The sequence below is a fragment of the Cupressus sempervirens genome, chromosome 3, assembly GCF_028749045.1.
Source record: "Cupressus sempervirens isolate cs-2001-9-10 chromosome 3, ASM2874904v1, whole genome shotgun sequence".
Classification (NCBI taxonomy): Eukaryota; Viridiplantae; Streptophyta; class Pinopsida; order Cupressales; family Cupressaceae; genus Cupressus; species Cupressus sempervirens.
The window spans coordinates 18,989,416-19,014,069 of NC_143120.1; the positions used below are offsets into that span (position 1 = coordinate 18,989,416).

Here is a 24,654-nt window from a genome sequence, read left to right on the forward strand (position 1 = left end):
CATAAGAGAAGCTTGTATAAAAATCAAGAGGGAGAAACTTTCTATCATAGAATGTCTTGTTTTCAAATTTCATTGTGCTATGACATGTGTTGCCATCAATGCCAAAGAGGGAGATTGTTGGATACAATTGTCTAAATTGTGTGTTGTCTTTGATGTTACATAAATGTCATATCAGTTGTTATTTTGTGCTTATCGAGCTCACTTGGTCAGCAAGACAGTTTTTTTCTTGTCTACCGAGCATTCCTGGAGATTACTCTGCGAAGACAGTGTCTACCGAGCTCACTTGGACATCGAAAGAAATTATGGCAGAAAATAGTGTTAATCAAGTTCTCATGGTTAACGAAGGAAAGTTGGTTAGAGTCAGTATTCACCGAGTTCACTTGGTTGCCAAAGGATTTTGCAAGTTCGCAGTGTTAACCAAGCTTTTGTTGGTTAACACAGGAAATCATGTCAGGACTAGTGTTTACCGAGCAGGTTTGGCCAATAAAGGATTTTGTTGATTTGGGATATGAAGTTTAATTATTTCAAGTATTGATTCCAACCGACTATGGTGATGTTTATTAGTCAATGTAATTTGTAATTGAGCCGACTTGATAATCTTGATGGTATAAATGAAAGGTCAAGATGAGATTCTAATATATGTGAGAGTATGCAAGTGTGTTGATTGATTGAGAAGAAAAGTGTGAGCAAACTTGAAGGATAGTCAAATATCCTTGTGGAGCAGCAAAGTAATATCCGATTAGGAAGGATCTAGTATGAAGTAGAATAGAGATTTTTAATCAGCAATTCAATTGCATCTCAATTAGGTCATTTCATTGTTACTTTCTTACCATTGTAGAAATGATTCCAAAATCTTTTAACAGAGTTGGTTTAACAGCCAGTTGTAAATCCTCTAACAAGGTGACAGTTCCATTGAATTGTTTCAAGACCTCTTGCAAGGCCACTCCTAATAGGGGGATTAAATCCTCTAACAAGGTCACACCTAACAGTGTGTTTTGTAACTTTTAACCAAGTTGGCTCCTAACAGGGCTCACTTCAGAAGAGTGAAAAATAGTAATTAGTTACATTGGTGGTTTTTCCCATATTGGGTTTCCACGTTAAATCCTAGTTTCTCATGTGTTCTTGTTATTTCTTTTATGCTTGCAAATTAATCATTGTGAATGTTTAAGTTCAGTTAAAAGTAAATCACAATCTGCTTTTACCGAGTTACAACATTTTTTGTGTGTTTACTGAATAACAGAAGCAATCAATTTTATTGTTAACATTCAAGGGATCTGAAATATTTTTGTGGTAACTGATTGACCCTCCCTCTCAGTTACTCCATCTATATTTCCAAGAAGCCCTATTTGGTTGTATTTTGGAAATACTTTTGTATTCCTTATCAAACCTCAAATTTTTCTAGTATTGTATCCAAGTGTACAAGACATATGTTTGATGATAAGGCTTATATTTATATCTTGAAATCTCTGCCTGTTGGTAGTCAATCATTTTGTTAAATATTTTATTGTTTTCATGATCTAGTCAGCTTAATAAACTCATATTGGCCAAGCATAAATGAATGAGAAATGATCACACTGGCCTTGCACAGAGCCATGTCATATGCTATAGCTTGTCATTTTTCAAATCAAATGAAGTTCATGTACAAGTTAAAGTGGATAATCTGTACAAGTTGTATGCCCTTGTACAAAGGCATTAAAATTCATGTCTCCGGGACAAGGTGGTGTACCCCCTTGCAGTGTAATGTTTGAATTCTCTTGAAAACCATTTTTTACTCTTATTATCATTTATAAAATCCCTTTTAAGTCAAGGAACTTATTACTTCTTAAACATCTTGCAAATACCATGAAGGATGGATAGTTACACCAAGGATCATCAAGGATGGCCGAGCATGGCTAAGATGAATGGTGTAGTCTATGAACAATGAATTGTGGGAATACTCCTGCAAATCAAGGGATTGAATCAGTAGTAAGTAAAAAAAAAAGGAAGCAAAGGCTGGAACTATAAACGAATCAGCTCATGGTGTAGTCTTGTTTGTCATGTCGACCGATGGGTGATTGGGCACATAGTGTCTATGTAAATCCCTGGCCAAGATAGGTTTAGTGGAAAATGTTGTTGTTGTGATCATTAGAGGTCATAGGCTGATAGGAGGGTTCCACAGTCTAGCCGACTATGTAGTTGATACTCAAACACCAGGATGCTCAGACGGCTGGACTAGATGGTGTTCTCGTGCAGGTTAAGGCCATTCTCAGCTGAGAGTGAGTGGGGGGTACACTAGGTCCATGGTTGGGTGGTTAGGCCTTTGACAATGCTTCTTCTCTCCACCAACACCAAGACTTGCACAAGACAGAGTGGGTTTGCATTCTTAGTGTGACATTATTTAGTGGGTATTTGTATTTCCTTTCACATTTCATTTCAAGTTCAGCTAGATATGTATTTATATATGTTTGTAGTTACGTTTGTTCCTTTCAGTTATATGAAGTGATATTTAAATGTATTAGTTAGTTAACGATCTTTCTTTTTTGCAATTTAATCTTTATTGTATTTAAATAAAGGAAATAAATCTCCATTTGTTAGTTAAGGCATTTCATGAGAGTCGATTAATCTCTTATATCTGTCAATCCTGTGTATGTGAATATGTAGATAGGCTATTTTGCTTGTTAAAATATAAGGAAAATAAGGTTTAGGAAAATTGGTTGTTACAAGTAGTGATTCATTTATCATATTGTTCTTCCTTACTTCACGATGCAAATATATTGGCGGTGATCACACACAAAGGTAATACCATATAGAATTTTGCAGCTAAATCTGCAACATAAATAATAGATCTAGCTAGGAAAAGAAGAAAACCTTCTTTGCAAGAATACAGAAAATAAAAATAGCTGAGAATGAATAAAGTTATATATATCACTTTGTATGTTTTATATTATAGACAAGAAACTTGTAGACATCTATCAAATGAAAACTGTTATAGTGCTAAATGAAGGTACTCCTCTAAAACCAAGATGAATATCAGGACCAATCTGCATGAGTGCACACAACAACACTACTTGAATAATGAGCAGATAAACAAAAGCAAAACATTTGTCAATTGAAGATACAAAAGACAATAATCTTCATAGGCATCCACAAACAATGAATATATGGCAAACTAAGGAATACCATCTATTAGTCAAGGATGCACATGACACATGAATTTGTATGAGTGACCCTAACGACACTACTCAACCATGCAAGAACAAATTGGTAGTTGAAAATATAGGTTCTATAAAACTGATTACCTATGGAACCAAGGAAGTATTAGTACAAAGAGGCATGATAGGTCCATTGAAATGCTGTGTTACTAAAGGAAAGAGGAAGGAAAAACCCATGCAAAGAGAGCATGACTTGGCTTATCTGTGATGATCTTTGTCACCATAATTGTTCGATACAAGCCTCTACTTGTGGGCTGAAGCAGAATTTTTGGCTTCCATTTGAAATTGCTGAATGGCATGAGAATGACAGAAGCAAATAATTCTATTCTTTCAAGCTTTGATCTTTTGTTCCTGCAAAAAAATTATTCTCCTTACTAGCTCCTAAGCTTTGATACCATGTAGAATTTTGCAGCTAAACCTGCAACATAAATAATAGATCTAGCTAGAAAAAGAAGAAAACCATCTTTGCAAGAATACAGAAAATTTATAGAGCTGAGAATGAATAAAATTCTATTTATCACATTGTATATTTTACATTATGCAAAAGCATGACTTATAGAAAATGTTAAACACCTGTAAGAGATGAAATCACAGAGTAAGTGAAGGCAGATTTGAAGATCTTAGCTACTACTGTCATTCACGAAGAGAACTACTCTTGCACATTGGAATTAACGGTGAACTACTGTTCTAACTGAAAGAGGTGTTAAGAGCTGAACCACACTTCTTCTTAGTTAGCTTAATGAGGATGACTGTAGTCCTTCATTATTTACAGAACAAACTCAGAGTTATGCACTAACAGAAGGAGACAATAAACTAGTAATGAAGAGTTGTTATCGTATATCCATTGGATCATATTCTTCATACTTCTGATTTTCTCTCTGTATTTAGTTATAATATACCACTGCTGCTTTCATTCATTCATGATGAAGTCAATTATCTTCACACTGCTGATAACTTCATTTATTACTGAGATCGCTGTCTTCTTCAAACTGGGATCACACCTTAATAATAATGACAAAAGCACCATTTAAAAAAAAGAAAATTCGCCTAGTCTTTGTACCCATTTAAAGGAGTCAACCATATATAGAAATTGCAGCTCTATACAGATATTCGATGAATCTGAAACCGAAATTAATGACTATGCCTTTATTAGATGCTTTCCTCATTTCTATGCTTGTTTCTTGCTACCATGATAACATATGTCTCATATTTAAATGAATATGTACATCATATGATACAGTAATGTTTATGTTGTCCATCATTGTCATATTATTCAACTCTTCATATTTGATATTAATGACGACTTCATTTCTGTACCTTTGATATTGATGATGCTTACACTAACAATCTTGTCCATATTTGTTAAACCCTTCGACATCAATGGCAATATTTCCAACATATATTTGATGGAAGGTTGATTAAATCTCTTTTGACACTACTAAGAATTTCCTCTTAAAGATGATATCTGGTCTCAACCCTTTTGTTTTTGTGTCTATGCAACCTGGGACAAACTACCTCCAGAATTGGCCTCTTTACACTGCCAGTTAAGATTGATCCAAGTTGCTAATAATAAATATTATCAGTCTTTATGGGCTCGAGCTTTTATGAATTGATTGAGCGATCTCGATTCTTATTGCATTGTATACAAACATTAATTTTCTTGGCAGAAGACTGTGCAAACCATGAAATTTGTTAAGCATAATTTGTTAAAATGCTATTTCACCCTAAATTGATGGCTATCTGTCTGGCAGTTTTCAGCTCCAAAGAGATGATAAACACCAAAGTGCCTTTGATGTAATGAAAATATGATGTCATTTTCTTTTTTCTGATTCAGGACTTCATTTCTCATTTTGTTTGCAAACAAAATAATTCTAAGACATCCATCTATGGCCATAAAGAAAACATCGCCCCTTAAAAACATCAGATTTTCTCTTTTAGGTCTTGTAATTTGATGTATAAGAGCAGAATCTTATAGAGTCCTACAAAAATTTTCTGTACACATTTATCATTTAACATTTTTGTTATATGGGACCAAAGGCCGGAAGTGACTCTTGCATATCCAGATATAGGGATGACCAGGGTAAAAAATGATAGTGCTCACAAAGCTTGATGGTCCCTGTAACATGCACATCTTGTGGATTTGATTTTAGTTTTTTTTGTGATTACATGGTGTCAGTGAAGAAAATGAAATATTCAATAGCTGAGTTTCATATTTTCTTGCAGCTATTGTGAGCTTATTAACTTCCCATACACTTAAGACATTATCCTATAAGATTTGGATTACCACAAATGTATCTTGATATTCTTTTATTATTCAAACTAACGGTATTGTTTGGGTGTGTCATTTTCAGGTACAGTGGTGACTGGTCTCGTATTGGGGTAATTTCCAAAGATGTTGAAGCAGTATTAAAGGTGGCTGCATATTTTGTGGTTCCACTATCTGTTGGTCTCATCTTGTTTTTGTCTCAGGAGAAAAAATAATCCGATTCTTATAACTGCCTTATTAAATAAAATTATTGTTTCATTTCAAAATCAAGGGTATTGTTTTATTTATGCTTGAATTATATTGTCATTGTGATGTGAATATCAGGATTTAACTGTGTGATTTTGAGTCAAACTCGATGACTCATGTTTCATGAGTAGTGATTCAACATGAATCCATCTCTCATGAGAATAAATGGAACACTTACAAACTATATTGTCATTTACAAACTATTTTTCAAAATAATGTATAAATGTTTTACCAAGTTAGTTTGTGTTTAAATTGTTGGCATTTTGTTCATATTTTAGCTGTTCTGTAAATGTTGTGCATCCCAATTACTTCTCAGATATTTTCTTCTTTTACTTGTATAAATATAAATGTAGATGTGATTGTAGCTGAGCATACATCTAAACATTGGACAAAAGCTTTTGTTTAATATAATGTGATGCCTTTCAAATCTTCGCGAAAGAATTAGTTTGTTTGATTGAAATGCATAGAAATTATCTTGTTCTATAGTAAATTTGAAATTTCTAAGTTACCAATTCGGATGCGGATTCCAAAGTGGATTCAGGAAGTGGATGCAGGATGTGGGATTTTTCTTTTCTTTTTGAATGTGGATGCGGGGGAAGCATGTATATATATATGAAAGAAATAGCAAGAAAAGTTTATTCCACATTGACTACAGGAGAGAGTGAAGCCACATGAGGATGTTATAAAAGAAAAATTGTGAGGCTCATGTGGTATGCTGGATTGAATTGGTAAATTGCAAATTGTTTAGAATGGTTGCCTTCAAGAGTTTGTGAGGACGGAAACTCTCATGTGAACCAATCTTTATACATCATTAAATTGTAACAAACATGCATGAAAGTGTTAGATTTCTGATTTGATAGTTTGAACTTCATAGCAAAATTTGGGAAGCAGTTAAGGAGCTTGAAGATACACTTTCTGTCATAGTCATTCCCTGTCATCCAGCTCTTGCAAGCCCAGATATGTCAGATTGAAGCTTAATATTACTCCTTAATTGATGGCCATCTATGGACACTGCTGTTCACTATAGAGACATGCAGACTGAAGGAGATTTAAGGGTTTGAATACATACTTACAGCTTGTACATTTTGAGGACATTGAGGGTCTGCATTTTAAGTGCTGCAACACATTACTAGGTTATATGTTACTAGGTCTGTATTTCCATAGACTTATAAAATGCTGTCTGAACTTGTTTAGACCTTACATGGCTGAGTAATACTGATTTGGGGAGCAACAAGGGGTAGATCTTCTGTTTGAAGAGTTGAACTTGTTTAGACCTTACATGGCTGAGTAATACTGATTTGGGGAGCAACAAGGGGTAGATCTTCTGTTTGAAGAGTTTGTGGCCTTATTCTCCATAGAATGAACTGTACATGCTGAGGATATCGGTTGAAACTGAGTAGATAATTCATGGCAACCAGAAGCCCCGTGGATGCTTCCAGGAAGCCATCTGCAGGCTCCCGGATGCATCCAGAATGGAAGCCATCCATGGGGCTTCCAAATGCATCCAGCACCTGTCCGCATCTGCATCTGCCTCCGGCTTCCAGGAGGCCAAATCGGTAACTTAGATAAATTTCAAACAGAACATTTGATTTTATTTCTAGTGAAGAGCTACCCAACTTTCACCTAAGTACAATCAAAGCTGTTTTATGCTGCAATGCTCCTCATTGCAAAGCTTTCTTGCAAATGCAATAAAACTTTAAAAGGTTGCTTCTCTCAGAGTACATATAGTGAAAGACATCTCTGCTGTACATTATTTTTCCAATTAATATATGCTCGTTTACAATAAAAAAAAGTAAAACCAAAAGTGATTTAGCATTCCTCACTGAGCCTTCTCAAGCAAGTTTTGGGGATTTTATGGGACAGAGAGATAGCTTTGACTTGTCATATATATATACATCTGATTGTGTCTTGTAGAGGTAGTTCAGAACAATATTTTTTGGTTTATTTTATCCATTTTAAACTTGGGACTTATTTTTTCGTATCTTGCAGAGGCTATATAGACATTCCCATCAAATACTGCATCCACTTTATGAGATTTGTCTATGAAATTACCATCCAAGATAAAAGAGCTTCAATGGAAGCATGAGAAAGACCCAGAATTAGAGAATAATTCTATTTATCGAGGAATGTAAATTTACAATGATGATGGACATATATTGGCAAAGCTGAGACATAGCACAAACAAAGAATTATGATAGTGTCATAGTCATATGACTGGAGAAAAGAAAACTTAAATACCTTAACATAGTTAACTAGGTGCAAAAACATCCTGAAAGAGAATCAGATTATACATTACATTTGAAGTAATATACTTGAACATATATTTGCTTTACTTGGGGAAAACTTATATGTTCCAGATTATACATTACTTTTGAAGAAATATACTTGAACATATATTTGCTTTGCTTGGGGAAAACTCATATGTGCCATTTTTGCTTCTTAAAAAATGAAAGTTTAGCATAGGTTTTATAGGCATCTCTTAATTATATTAAAGGATTATGAAGTTTGGTTGTCAACCATTTGATAATAGAGGCCAGTAGAAATTGTGTTGGTCAAATTAAATGTTTGAAATAAAATAAGTAAAATGTTATGTACTTATGAATGTGATATTATGGGGCAATGGAGAGGCTCACACGTGATGCAGATCTTGAGTAAACTATATTGAGTTATGTTGATAACTTGTGTAATTATGTTGTGTAATGAGATGGCTTATGGTGAATTTAGTGATTCAGCTTTGCACCATGTGACCAAGTCTATATATAATAGGGGAATATCATTGTGAGGGATAGATGAAGAGTATTCCATTTATTTGGATTCCATGTTAGAGATATAATATAGGTTGTCTGATTGTATAAGGAGTGTCACATGATTTTTCTTGCTTGTGGGGTTTATTTTATTTTTTAGTGTGTTGGATGTTAGGGCCTCATGATGCAAAAACATCACTTGTGTCATGTACAATCTTTATTCTTGTTAGTATCTTGCATTTTTCAATTGTTATATGTGTAGATCCTGCAAATATTTCTTATTGGACGAGTTAATAAAGCCTCCAACACCTTACATAAAACTAAAGGAAAACTAGCAGTCCATAAGACACAAGTAGACAAAACAAAACAAAAATTCAGGTAGAAACTACCAAGAGAGACCCAAACAACAAAACACATCCCTAAAGAATTGAATAACACAAAAAAACAATACCAAGAACAACACATGCTAGAAAAAAGAAGATTGGAACTTTGTATTTTTTAATCAGGGAATTTTATCTAAAGTCTCATCCCAATTGGCAGCTCTAGTGGTGAGGTGATCCATAGTCCCTTTCAACTTCTTTATGGAGGAAAGAAATTCCTCCTTGGTCTACTTGGATTTATTGAGTCCATTTTGAAGAGTACACATGCTAAAAACAACTTTACTCATGTCATTAAATTGCACCACTTTTTCCATGGCTTTCTCCAAGTTAGTAAGCATGTTTTATAAAGCCTTCAAGACATTATACAAATTCTTCCACTTTTCATTATAACTATCACTAGTTTGGAACTTAGAAACCATTTTCTCAAGCTTGTTAAGCCTGACTTGCATCTCACCCAACACTTCATTAACCTCAAGGGTACCCCTACCTTGAAGCTTTTCACTATTTACATCAGTACCATCTTTCCCTTTTTCCCTATTTGTTCACAAATTTTCCCTCATCTTTTTTTATCCCCTTGAGTATTAATAGGCATGCATACCTACAACAAATCTAGATTAAAATTGTCCCAAGTCTTCAACATCTCTTCCTATATAACACTTCAAAATGCTCCAAAGTACTTCATTGTTGCATGTAATGTCGCCTCCTCGGATTGCTCGATGAGTTCCCTTCATTAATACATGGAATATAATATAGTTAGAGATGGAACTTTACCTGAAAGTAAGATATACTTATTAAAATCCTACAATAATATTAGAGAATTATTGAAGATACAACTTATGATATCAACCATTACTAGGTTTAAGGAACATACATTCATAATTATCAAGTAGTCATATGACAAATTTGATTTATTGTTTTAGTTCAATCATAATAGAGCTTGGATAAAGAAACATGATAGGGTGCCCCAAAGCAATCCTTTATCCTAGGCCCTGTTGGTGTTTTAAAACTTCATGTTTCAAAATCCCAAATGAGAACAAAATACATCTAGGGGCAGCTACTTCCAATCTACAACATACTTGTTCAGACATTGGCAGCAACTATAATGCGAGACCCTTCTTCTACTTCAGGATTTGTAAAACCTAGGCTGGTGTACCTTAGATTCACTTATATGGTACCAATGTTAAAGCATACACTTGAATCTAATAAAGAAGATAATACCCTTAATTTTCTAACACTTATTCAGACAACATATACATGAAATAGCTAGAATCATGACATATGAACTAAATAAGCTAAGTAAGGGTAGCACTTTTCAGCTCTTCAACATGAAAGGGAATTTTTTTTTGATTAATGATGTTGAATATCAACACAACCCAAGGTATGAACAACAAAGATATGCAAATCTCCTAATTGATAAGTCCCTTATCCATTGGGCATAAGCTAAGTCAAAACATATACATGGATACTCAAGATATACTCATATTCAGCTATCTGATCTACCCATTCACTTTATAAACGAACATCTATCTTCAAAATGAACTTCATACTTATAAGATCCTCCCATGATCCCTGCAATTTTGTCAATGCATATCAATAAATTTACTTGAGCCCTTGACCCAACAACAAAACATGCAATTGCATACAACTTCAAAGCCAAGCTGCAACTAAACAACATGTACCTTATACATATATCAATAGAAAATTACAAACCCATGAAGATGGAGACAAAGTTTAGATTGAAACTTTCAAATTTTTTTTAATTATTAATCTCCTTGAAATCAATACATCAAATGTATGCAAGACTTAGAATATACACAACATATGATTGTATAATCTATTTTCTTATAATCATTACAATTGTTGTTTATAACAAAGAAAAATGCTGAAAAAATGGTGGAAACTTAGTTGAGCATGCTTAGAGAAATTGGGAACCAACTAGATGGTATCACAGACTAACTAGAACCTTGTTCAAGAAACTGGAACCAACCCTTACAATGAGAGAAAAAGAGAAAGATATAGGAAAGGAAGAAGAAACTTAATCTGATTTGGAAGTGGCACATGTCCACTTGAATCTCCATCCTCTGCTACTACAAAATATCTCTCTTCTCTCTACAATCAAAATCTAATATGAATCTCATCATTATGTGTAAAACTTTGAAATGTCTCTTCTTAATGATGAAAAACCTTTGCTCTGATAGAATATTAGATATGCATTTGAAATGTCGATAAATCCCTCATTAAACTAATTTGGAGGTGAAAAACCCATCACTAACTGCATCCTTACTGCCTTTGGCGCACACCTAGTTCACCATTTTGCTAAAAATCAAATTTGAACTGCACTAACAAAATGTGGTTGAAAAAAAAGCACCAGGTACAAAACCTTGAATAAATCAAATACATGGCTTCTTGTGCAAAAACTAACTGCAAATATGGAAAGTTTGTTCTCTCCTAGTTCCAATGGTATATGATAGTCCTATACCTGCTTATTGGAAACACACACAATCTCCATTTGAATATCAGGTTCCTAGTATGACCCTTAGGATTTTATTTTTATGTAAAAATATAATTTCTCCTAAGGTCAAAATTATATAAGGTCAAAACTATATAATAAAACCTTTTGATTTAAAAACCTCCTGCATGTCCAAAACTAGAAAACAATAAAAAAAATGTTATTTTTCTGAACCTAATTTTCCCCCCAATTATGCATCCGGGTCAACTCAAGTTTGACACCTGTGCCATGTGTCACCATGCCATTGGTTAGGTTCTACACTATCATCTGCCACCTAGGCGCCAGGTGGCACCCTTTGATTGGTCCACCGATTCTGCCACATGTCATCTAATGTTGTCATGTGTCACCATTTCATTGGATCACCATCCAAGGACAAGGAGCAAGGGTCTACATCAACCACCCAGATGATAAGAGCCATGATTTGATCATGTTTAGACATGTTAGATATTGGTCTTGTTCACTTGTAAAGGGCATTGCTTTATGATGTTTTATAAATCCTGATTGCATTAGTCCTATATGATCCTTAGGAGTCTTTGCTAGTTTTGGCCTCAATAAGGCCACCATGGTCTAATAAATAAGTTTTAATTATTTCTTCTTCTTATATTAGGCTTATAGGAAGTATAGAAGTTGGTTTTGTTGTTTATAAAGCAAAATTGCACTTTTTGCGATTAGCAACTTTTAGCCAAGAAGTTGCAAAACTTGAAAAAATACCTGCAACAGTGCAAAATGTGGTTGTATCCATTGGAGGAAGGATATTTAAGGTTGTGTCATCTCTCTCTAGTTAGAGAGCACCATTGTATGAAAAGATTTACTGATATCAATAAAATAAACTCTGTTTTGTGCAAAAATCTACTATATTTGTTGTTGGTACGGTTCTATATGGAAGTCCTAACATCTGAAAATGATATGGTTGGATAGAGGAAGGAGTTAACATGTTGTGGAAGTTGATTTGACGTTATTTCATTAAGTAGGGCAAAAGTTACATTCATTCTTGCAAAAATGGTCTGTTAAACCCTTAAATCTAGGGTATCCATAAAGATAGAGCCCTAACTTGACTTTCCACTAGTCAATTTATACAACCACTTGGGAGAGTCAAGTTAGGATGATGTCCAAACAGATTCCAAAAGCACAGATCAGGGAAGTAGTGTTTTCTATTTTTCCTTCCTTGCCCTAGGCTAAATATCCCTATGTATTTAGCAACTAGGAATTGAATTTGAAGGATTAGATAAATAAGAAGTATTGATTTGGAAAAAGAATGATGAAACTAGTGTAGTTTGGGGTTAGAGAATCCATTAGTATCACTGATCCAATCCTATGTACCCATTCTAGAATAGTTCCTTAAGAAACCACATCCAATTAGGACTATTGGGTTCGTGAGTCCTGAGACCATTTTGGAATGCTAGAGTAGGGTTGGAGTTTGTAACTTTGTAGTCTCTAAGAACTTCCAAAAGGGTATTAGAATCCCTAATTTTTTTTCCAAGTCTTTTGGAGTAATATTTAGTTATTTGTGAAATGTCGAGTTAGGAGGGCTAATTGGGGCTTTAGGCCTAAAAGTGCAATTTTTTGAATTTCACGATTTGGAGATTGGTGAAGGAAAGTTATTGAAAGATCTTGTCAAGGGTGATCCATTGTCAGTGTAGACAAGGAGTTGCACCTTATAAAATTTTTCATTTACACCTTTGGATTATCAAGCAATTTCTTCATACATTTGTGCAACATCCCAATTTTGGGCAAAACCATCTTTTGCTGCCAACACTTTGCATCAAGTGGTATCAGAGCCACTTTGATTCTAATTTAGGAGTCTTCATAAGGACATGATGTCTGAAGGTGAAGAAGGGGATAGGGAGATCCCTTTGAGGGTGACCAACATGGAGTTGGCCAAGATAGTAAAGGAGTAAATGGCAGAAAGTAGAGCATTCAGGGTTGAGAATAGAACCATGAGAAGAGAATTGGATAAGTTGAAAGGGTAGGTAAGGAGAGGAGACAATGAAGAGTCAGAGGCTAAAGAGGTGGAGGAAGAAGATCCACCTAGACTAGTAGACACGCTAGAAGATCAAAGGGTTATGCTTTCAACCCTAAAGAGGGTAGGAAAGAATGATAAGGGAGACGTACCTATGTTCCATGGTAAGTTGGAACCAGAGGAGTGCATGGATTGGCTAGAGACCCTTGAAAATATCTTTGAATGTGATGAAATACTTGTAAACTAGAAGGTTAAGATTGCCAAGTCCAAATTGAAGGGACCAACCTTTGGTGGAACTTCCTACAGAATGAGAGGGCAAAAGAAGAGAAGGCTCTCATATCAACTTGGAAGAGGATGAAGGAGGAGATCAAGAAGCAATTCATTCCAGAGGACAATGAGGTCATGGTTCACAAGAAGCTACGAAACCTAAAGCAACGTGACCTAGATGTAAGTACCTATACCAAAGAATTCCATTCTTTATCTTTGAAGGAAAGAATGTATGAGAGTGAGAAACAATAGTTGGCTAGGTACATAAATGGTCTTAAGTATAGTATTCAAGATGAACTCACTCTAGTGTCCGTGGAGTTTGTTCATAAATGTTTCCAACTAGCTTTGAAAATTGAGGAAAAAAAAGAGAAAGGGAGATCAAAATAACAAAGGAGGAAGAGGAGGAAACTTCAGAGGAAAGGGCAAGTTCCAAAATAGAAACTTCAACAAAACTCAAGGATAGTCAAGCAATCTAGACTAGGAAAGGGATAATTCATCAAGAAGCAACTCTAGAGGTGGCATAGGTAATAGTAGGGGAAGATTTGAAGGCAGAGGACAAGGTGTCTTCATAGGAAAATGCTTCTCCTGCAATCAAGTTGGTCACCAATCCTTTAGGTGTCCCAAAAAGGAAAATGTTGGTGGAAATAATCAGAGGGGTGATAGGAGGATCCAATTGACACATGAGGCACAAGAAGATGATTGCCAAAGTACAACCTCTTACACACCACAAAATCAAGGTCTTCTGATCCAGAGCAAGGTAAGTGCATAATGTTTAAAATGGACTTTGTTAAAAGAAGCAACTAAGGAACCACATCAAATGAAGTCTTTATTCAGGAATAACTATGAGGTGAATGTGAAAGTATGTAAAGTTATTATAGACAGTGGGTCTATTGAAAACCTAGCATCCATCAAAATGATTAAGAAACATGGACTCAAAGTAATTCCTCACTCCACACCCTATAAATTCTCTTGGTTAAACAAAGAGCAATAGATTGTGGTAGATGAACAATGTTGGGTTGAATTCCAAATAGGAGAGTGTTAGCCATATTTTCCCTCCCACCAAAATTTGAGTTTGCCTGTCAAACATGTCCAACGGTCATACCTTTTTAAATATCCGAATGATCAAATGTTATATAAGGATTTATTTAAAACTTTGGCCATATCTTTTTATCATAACTCTTGCGGCCTTATTTTCATGATATATCTTTGAAATATTTTAAGTTGTGACCGTGCAAATCACCCTTTGGTTTGCATAGTCACTGTGGAGTAAGAGCTAACTAGAGTTCAAGTGGCAATGAGATGACTGCATTGTTTTTGGTTGATCGTAGTGGGTTAGGGTTTAACTAAAGTACAAGTCCTGACAGTGCAATTCCAATGTTTTTGCATGGTCACAAGGATAGGACGACTAACTTGGGTTGAAGTGGCGACATTGTAATTTTCCTTGTATCGCACAGTTGCATGGGTTAAACAACAGACCATAGTTAGCATTGCGATCGAGTGATCTTCCTTGTTTCATAGGGTCGCGGTGATTTAAGGTTGACCTCGAGTTAAGGTGGCGATGGTGCAAGTGCAGTTAAGTTTCAACCTTCACAAGGTCGCAACAATTAGTGAGAAATATTAGGGGCAAATTGTGTATCGACGATAATAGTTTGTTTGCTAATCGCAGGCATTTGATGTTAGTTGAGGGGAAAGTTGGAAAAGTTGTGATCATATGAGACAATCAAAGTAGGGAGACTTCACAAAGTGACAAAACATGATAATATGATTGGTCAACGCAGTAAGGCTTGAAGGTTGACTCCAAGTTGACCAATGACATGATTGATTTGGTGTACTAATGACAAATGCAACAACTCTTTGATGGAAAATCTGATCTTTTTCAATCTCCTGCAACCACTTTCATCTTTCCCCATGTCTGATAAATGAAGAGAGACACTCCATTACTGCTTGTTGGTCCACCTAATCAGTCAGAATGTTAGTGACCGCCATTTCTGTCTTCTCAAGGGCTTTGCTTGGTGAATAAGTAATTTTCCTATGTTTGGATGTGTACCATGATCAAATCTTTCCCAAATTTGTAGTGACTTTTCTCTACCATCTTAAATACGGTTATTGAGTTTGCCTTAGGGAAAAAGCTATCAAAGTTATGCTTAAGCTATAAAAACACATTTTGTAATCTTTTGAAGGGTCAATTCTTCTCTATTTTCCTTGGCATGTTTTGGCATGCACATTGTAAATTCTCTTTTCCTCTAAACTACTCATGATATTCTGCCTTATCTCTTTCAACCATTGATGTACTGTGCAGGAGCTATTTGTCTTTCTTCAATGTATTGTGGACATCTGTAATGTGCATGAGTGTATCTATTTTGCCTATGAATGATATATAGTGAAACTCTTCTTCCTTGTGTCGTTCATTTGGTTGTCTGATCTACTTGAATTTGTATATCTTTTGGTGTCATGATAGTTGATTGTGCATGTATGGGTAGAGATAGGATTGAACACTCTATTTTGGTGCATGGTCCTTAGAATAGATTAGGTCACTTTCATGTATTCCTTCTCCCTTTTCCTCTCCAAGTGTAGTTTAGGTGCATCCTAATAACAAAGGAAGCTAACATTCTCTAGAGACTCTGTTGGCACTCAAAATTATAGCCCTGATTTTGAGTACCATTGAGAAATCAAGCCCTATAAAAGCTTTTAAATGCACATGTACGCGGTTGTCCATTTGTAGGCCTAATAGGTGTTTAATGCTTTTAGCACCTTTCATTCAATGTGTCTAAGTGTCCCATGAAGATAAATTGACATTTTGAGTCATTTCGTGAAGTCCTATTTTGAGCAATTGTCAATTCTGCATTTTTGCCCAAGTGTCAAATAGCGACAGGATGCCTTGTTTGCAATTGAATATCTCACACCCAGTAATGTGTCATGACTCACCACTTTGGGAGTGTTTAGTGTCCATACCAGAGAGCCTATGTTTTAGATTTTGATTCATTTCAAATCCATTTGATTGGGTTTTAATTCCCTCAAAGTTGGTCATTTACTGATGTCATGCTGATATGAATTGTTCAGAATTCTGGAAGGCCCTGTTTGATGAGTAAAATATTTTGACGAGTTGATCTAAATGAGAAAATTCCTTTTGCATTGCATTTTAGAGGTTAGAGACTTGTTATGTTTCAAATTTGAGCTTATGACAAATCCATTTGATCAATTTTCAAATGCGATTCTGTTTGCAATTTATAAAGTTTCACTGGTGTCATGAAATATAGATGGGTCAGAAGCCCTATTCATGATGTCATATCTCAAAATTTGTGATAGATGAGATTTAATGGATTGTACCGCTATGTTGTACTCTAAAAATGCTTTAAGTGTGCCAGTTTGCAAGCTTTGATGAATCCGTCTGCACAGTTTCCCAGGTCCATTCCATTTGCAAAAAATATTTTTCTAACATTGTTTCCAGTCTACAAAATCCGAGTAGCCTGCTTTGACTGCTTGCCATTTGTGTTCTGTTATTCATCATGAACCCAAATCACAAACTTATACTCTCCTTGTGACAGTGAACCAATGTCCCAGTTTTCATTTCCCCAAGTGTCAGTTTGCCTAGTTTTTGAAGCCAAAACCAAGCACATTTTCTAGATTTCTAACATGTTTGTTTGCAGGTGATTTTAAGTAAGCCACTTTGGAGGTCAATATCTTTTTACAAAGAATTCTTCATGAGACAAGTTTTGACAGGGTGCAAGAGTGCGGAGTAGAGAATCGGTATGTTTAATTTCGAAGCCTGGTTAGATGTTCGTGTTAGTTTTTAAAGCCAATTGATAGGCCCTATTAGTAGAAAGTTGTATTTTGTAGATAAGTGGTAAAATGAGTTTTAATGATGTTTTAGTGATGGATTTTGATTCAAATCAGTGCTAGATAATCAACAGGCTTGTTTGAAGCTTCAAGTGTTCGAAAACAATTTTTTTTTTAGCCAGACCCACTTTGGGGCGTGACTAATTCTATTAGATTAGTAAGGCATTAGGATTTTAAAATGTTTAAAAAAGGGAAGAATAGAAAGTAGGGGCTCAAAAGATCCATCTAGAAGGAGATTCCCAATTGATTTTATGAGGCATTGTAAAAGGAGAAATGGAGGCCTGGTATCTCAATAAGTACATCAAGAAAATCTGATCAGGTACCTTTTAAATGAATTTGAAAGATTTTAGAGTAACCCATGTCCTTAGGGAGGCCAATGATATAGAAAACAAGTTGTCAAAGCTTGGAGCAAGTTTGGAGTAAGTACAATCGATATGACACTCTTCAAAGATTTTTTGGATATTGCTTCATGTAAGCTGGATTTTCCTTTGTGCTAAATCCACCTCTTATTTCATCTCATAGTCAAGAATAAGTTGGCTTGACACCTCTTTGTGTGTACTTGTACTTGTGGTACGTGTGAACTGCCAGTGTGCCACACCATTAATAGAATAATCATTGTTCAATCCCTCTTTTTGAGGCCTCAAGAGCGCTATTTAGAGCCATGCTCTTTTTTTGTTTTTCCACATTACTGCTGAGGTATGCATCGATGGGCCTATCTGAACATGGAGGTTAATGTTTCATTGAGAATAAATGACTTGATTCCAGCATTTGAAGGCTCAATCTTTGTGATATGGATTTAGAATGTGTTCAAACACGATGGTGAGATTTCTTGGGAGTCCCTAAAATTAATTTTTGGGGAGGATTTTCAAGGTTTTAACTAGAGGTCAAGATCAAATCTTGACATATATCTTAAGAATTCTTGGCAATTTCCTTACTGGCCATGGATTCTAAGCTGAGGGTTCTGAGTGTGGCTTGAGCATGCATTGAACCAAAGTGAGAAAGGGGTTTGGCTTCCATTATCAATAACCGAGGTTGTTCAGTGGCAGTTGGTGAGGGTGGTGTTTCTTTTGGGCAAATTGTGTTGTGGATTAACATTTCTTTACATCCTACCTGCAAAGCAAATCCTGAGGTTTCTTATCAGAGGGGATATGGTGTATGTAGTGGACTTCACAATGATCATTCTATGGGGGCATCAAAATGTTCCATCCCTAACTTTACTCATTAGGAAAGGAATAACTGGCTCAAGTGAATCGATCCTCCTTGTTTCAAGTTGTGTGGCAGAGTAGAGCACGTTTTAAAACACCAAAGCAAGAGGCAGAGTAATGGATGGGAAATGCATGCTTCTAATAGGCGGTTGTGCAAGAGAGATGTTCTTGAAGGTAGAATATCATGCTAAGGAAGCCATCCATGGTTGCTTGCAAGGATACACATCCAGCATCAAAAGATGGTAGGCAGTCAACACCAGGGAGAGCAGATTTGTTAAAGGTTTTTGTTCCACATATGAGGAGATTTGAAAACAAAACTTCTTGTCATTTTGTCCCACATCCTTCGTGGGGAGTTTTTAAAATATGTTTAAAGCTATGAGCACTCAATCATTGAAATGTCTTCAAAATTGGTGCCTTTTGGAAAGACAGTGACTATGCTGTGGGCCCTAAACGTGGGTGCCAACTGATAGGTCACCTAGAAAAACTTTTAAATGAGTACGCAAAATGGAGTGCCAAAAAATTTGCACCATTGGAAAGTCATCGAAAAAGTCACCGAAAAAGTGGAGATTTCCAGTTGTCACTATGTCACCACTGGAAAAAGGCAAGATTTTCCAGCAAGCGACATAGTGACTTGTCGGAAAATCACAAATCTAGCCCATAAAACTTGGAGATCTGATGAGAGCAATGTGTAGAGTGACTGGATGTTGATGTGGACTTGAGAGCCAACCACATGATGACAAGTGATAGCATCTGGTGAGCAAGCAATGACTCAACAGTGATGTGGCAAGCTGATATCTCTAACGCACAAGATTGTGCCACGTGGCTGATCTGATGGATGTTGCTATGTCGCTAAGGTGAAGTTGCATGCTAGTTAATATAGGAACATCACAACCATGATGTGGTGTGATGATGTGGATTGATGACTAAGCACTGATATGGCAAAATGGAACAAATCAGATGCTGACATGTGTCATGAGGTGGTTAAACTAGGTTTGATCTGGATTGAAAAGGCAAGGAAAATTCAAAGTTTTCAAATAAAAATTTATTTTTTATTCTTCTCAAAGGTTGACAGGTCAGAAATTTTTAAAATAAAATCTGATTTATCATATAGTTCAGACTATACAAAAGGATACATTTTTGCAATTCTAATTGCTTTGAAAGTCATAAATAGGAGCTTGAACTTCAGAAGGGCATAACAGAGGAGTTTTTTCACCAAAATGGGCACTCTAATATAGCATCAAAATCGGGAAGAGATGAACTTTCCAAATATGAAGGAAATTTTTGCACAGGTGCTCACTGGTTCGTGCTATAAGCATATTTTTGTTTTCCAGGGCATTCTCAACAGAACAGGTAATTTTCATCATGGAGTATCAAAATTGGTCATGAGGTAGATATAAAGGCTTGTTGAAGTCTGAATGTGAACAAAATTGATTCTAAGAGGTTTTCTTGGCTTCTAGAGGTCATATTTAACTGATTTTTCACTTTTACCTTGAGTCCAAACTTGACATCAGAAATCAGTTATTCTTTCCAAACAAAATATCTAAATCACTTTATGCTTTTGGAGGCAAAAAGGATCAAGGATTTGATATACAGTTATAGAGAGAAGGTAGAGAGAGGCTTTTTAACTTTTTGGGAAAGAATTCTAAGTGGACACATGTTAGTTGTATAGCAGATCCATGAATTCACTCTTCTCTATATCTTTCTTTCTTTTTCTCTTTTGTGGTTGTTGGCAGTTTTCTTTGTGACACCAGTAGGGTTCCAATGTTCTACTGTGAAACCATGAATGTTGTTCATGAGCTCTAGCAATGAAGGCCACACATCCACTTCTTGTGTAGATTTTTGTTTCATCTTTATGTATTATCATTTTGAGATATTGGAAATTGATGATAGATTATGTGACATGTCTAGACTTTCATTTAGTTTTACTAGTTTATGCATTCAGTCTTTCCAAAGATGGATATAAAAGAGGATTTGCAATGAATTACTTGGGTTTTCTCATTCTGTCTCCTAATTCTTCATATATTATTGACTTTATAATTGAATGAATAAGGTTTATTCAATATGAGACAGCTTGGATGAGTTGTATGTTAGGTCTATTGTTGCTTTTGATTCAAGGAGTCAAGTAAATGCTTCAACATTCTAATAGGGTTTTTGAGTGTATGGAGGGGATATTTTGTAAGAATGGAATTGGGGAATTTTAGTTGACAAACTTAATTGTAAGGAAGTCAAGTTAGGTCATCCTGCTAGTAATGACTCTATGTTTCAATGGATAAGGCACTGATCACTAAATCATATGCAGGCTGAGATGAAAGTTGTTTGCACAAATGATCTTAATCAAAATTAATTCAATATTTCATGTTTTGTAGTAGGCTGAAAAGAATTGACCCTCACTTAGGTTATGGTTTCACAGGTTATGATCTGTAGCTATTTCATTCCTATGCCATTGCATAAGTTTTAGAAGATAAAAGGGGTTTCATCTACTATTATTAGGTTCAGATTTATGTTTTAATTGCATTGGTACCATATATTAGAACCTCAAGGTTAACCCACCTAGGTTTGGTAGAGCTTGAAGTGAAGAAGGCATTATGCCTTATAGTTGGCCCAAGATTGCAGTCAAGTGTATCCATCATAGGAATTTTCTAGCCTTAGATGCATTGGTCTAGTTTCTTGGTTATTTTCAGAACTATTAAATCAAGAGCCAATAGAATCAACCTCATAGTTCAAGTCCCACAACTTAAAGGTTGTTTCCATGTTTCACAAGGTTGTTCTTAGGTAAAGATTTTGGACAAGGGTGCAAGCTTTTGTGACAACAATTTTTGGCATGCTCGGTGGGATAGACTCTTAAAGCTTTATAAGTTCACTGGTGTCAAAGAAGAAAAGTTCCAATACATGCTAAGAAGATAGTGTTTCTCTTAGTATTTTTAGGCCTTCAAGATGTTCATTTTCAAGTACTTGGCGACTCTATCCTACAATATATTTGGTTTCTAGACCAAATTATCGTGATTCATGCCCAAAGCTCATACAGAGGCATCGTATGGACGTAAGTTCCAATATTCAAAGCATTCATTTTCAAATCTGTAATGATCCCATCTTTTAGCTCTCACGTTCTCCAAAGTCTAAGTGGAGGATAAGAAGAAATTAAATTAATTTCTTATAAAGTCATTCAATTTAAAGGTGACTTTGTATTTAATTAATTTAATTATTAATTACAAGGGAGTAGCTTCTAGGGTATGTATTAATTATTGGAAGGACGGAAGCCTCTCATCATTCAATTAATTATTGCTAGGGAGGGATTTCTAGAGAATGCATTAATTATTGGAAGGAGGAAGCTTCTAGCTATTGCAATTAATTAATATTTTAGTTCCTTCTAGAAGGATGAAGAAAAGGATAAATAGGGCTAAAAGTCTCATTGTTGAGGATGGGATTATTGTATCGGATGATTATGACTTGCATTTGATAAGAGCTTGGATGTGTGAATCACACTCCTTTTTTGGCAATAGAGGATGTTCATTCTCTGTTGTAACATTCTAGATGTCATTCCCTTAGGGTTTGGCCTTTGGAATACATCTCTTTGTACTTGATTGCAACATTTTTAGAATTAATATAATTTCAACAGTTGATTCAGCTTTTGGGCATTCCTGGGTGTCCATAAGGCAACTCCATAGAAGATCTATGAAATGCCTTCTTCCCTTTATCCATCCACATAATATATATTGGACTGGAATTCATATTATCACCATCATGCATTGAAAAATATGTAGTTTTAGGTGAACCATATGTACTCATGCTAACTGTATCAACAATAGGTGTTGCCGCATCGAAATATATGGACATAGGAACAACATTAACTGCTGCAACAGAAAACTGAACTGAATTTGTAGTTGATGAAAACTCATAATCATTAACATGTGTGGCTTCATTAGAAAATACATCAACCACTGCATTTATACCATTAAACTCCTCATCGGATGCTTCAATTGACATAGAAGTGGCTGCTGATATGATAGTATCCTCGCATTCTCCTAATTCCACTATTGCTACGTCATCATCCCCTGACAAGGCTTCATATGTGGTCTCCTGACTTCGCATGCATGTCTCTACTGACTCTGCCAAAATGCCCACATCACCAATATCATAGCTGGATGGCTCTATACGTGTCTCAATCCCACCTAAGAAATCGACTACCTTCTGCTCTGGAGCAACATACAAATCATCAATGTTGATGCCCATCTGTCTAGCCATAAGTTGCAACATCATATCCATTCGCCTATTTTGCTCCTGTTGCATACGTTGCCTCTTCTCTAATGTACCCAATAACTCTTTGAACATCACATCTTGATCTGAACTAATATACATCTTTATCTAGCTATCAATATGATCTCCATAGGATGGCAGGACTTATAGCTTTTATACCACTGTAATAGACACCCAAGAATGCCCAAAAGCTGAATCAACTGTTGAAATTATATTAATTCTAAAAATGCTGCAATCAAGTACAAAGAGATGTATTCCAAAGGCCAAACCCTAAGGGAATGACATCTAGAATGTTACAACAGAGAATGAATGTCCTCTATTGCCAAAAAAGGAGTGTGATTCAATTATCCAAGCTCTTATCAAATGCAAGCCATAATCATCCGATACAATAATCCCATCCTCAACAATGAGACTTTCAGCCCTATTTATCCCTTTCTTCATCCTTCTGGAAGGAACTAAAATATTAATTAATTGCAAGAGCTAGAAGCTTCCTCCTTCCAATAATTAATACATACCATAGAAGCTACTCCCTTGTAATTAATAATTAAATTAATTAAATACAAAGTCACCTTTAAATTGAATGACTTTATAAGAAATTAATTTAATTTCTTCTTATCCTCCACTTAGACTTTGGAGAATGTGAGAGCTAAAAGATGAGATCATTACAAAATCCTAGAAGACAAAAGACTAGGGTATCTCTATCACTAGTTAGGAGTGCAGCAATAACACATACCCCTACAAAATCCATCTCCACTCCTCATGTTGTTAGATTTGAACCTAGAATACCATCTGCTCATATCAATAGATCACTTGCTTATATGGCTAGAGCTCATGCTGTTGCCACCTTTAATGGTGGAAGTCCTCTCCTATTGGCCCAAAGGCATGACATACTAGTATCAACTCTTAAAAGTATACCGGAGTTTATTGGTGAAACTTCTATTCCCCCCTTAGAGCATATTCAAGAGGTTGCAAATGTTTGTAATATACATGGAATATCTAAAGATGACGTAGTAGTCAAGCTTCTAGCCTCATCCTTAAAGGGGAAAACATTACAATGGTATAGAGGGTTGCCTCATAACTCTATAGCTGATTGGGATGGGTGAGGAGCAATCCTATGAAAACATTTTGAGGATAAAAGTGACTATCTTTCACTTTTAGAGTAGTTGATTACCATAAAAAGAGCCCCCCATGAATGTATGACCGATATCAATTATAGACTTCTAAAAAAATGAGACAAAATACCTACTATAGTGAAGCCTACCCTTGGTAATGCATTCTTATACTATCTTAGAGCCTTCAATAGTGATATTGCTACCACTCTGTAATCTATGGGAGGGGACACCTTGCCAAATTCTTATGAGATAGCCATAAGGGTAGATAATATCTTGATGCAAGGAGGAAAGTTAACTCCAAGGCCTCCTATGCCCTTCTTCCCTAATATTCCAAACCACCAACCCACAATAGCCCCTATTCCCATACCTTCCACATCACAATCTCTTGCCATTGCCCCTCAAGCTTCTACATCTTCAAATGGAATGGATGAAATTAAAGAGATGATGTAGTTTATGATGCTAAACATAGACAAGAGATTGAAGGGTCAAGAGAAGAAGTTAGAGGATGGCCTCTCAGTGATGTAGAAAATGGGCAATAAGGTGGTGACCTTGGAGAGGCAACAAGATCAAAATAATAAGCCTCCCCAGCTTTAGTACTAGGGTCCCATACATAATAGATCCCCAAACTAGATTCATGTCCCCTTCAATTAGAGTAGACCTATTGACGATTCCCATGCTAGGAG

The 24,654-nt window shown here is 35.7% G+C and overlaps 1 protein-coding gene across 1 annotated transcript in view; it reads left to right on the forward strand.

The window, feature by feature from the left end:
- LOC149564521 (DNA-directed RNA polymerase subunit beta) overlaps nucleotides 1-5,938 on the forward strand; it is a 55,970-nt gene extending 50,032 nt beyond the window's left edge. The window contains exon 2 of the mRNA XM_089818077.1: nucleotides 5,543-5,938. Coding sequence (XP_089674203.1) covers nucleotides 5,543-5,672 — 130 coding nt within the window. The 3' untranslated portion in view covers nucleotides 5,673-5,938. The remainder of the gene's footprint in view (nucleotides 1-5,542) is intronic.
- Nucleotides 5,939-24,654: the final 18,716 nt, after the last annotated feature.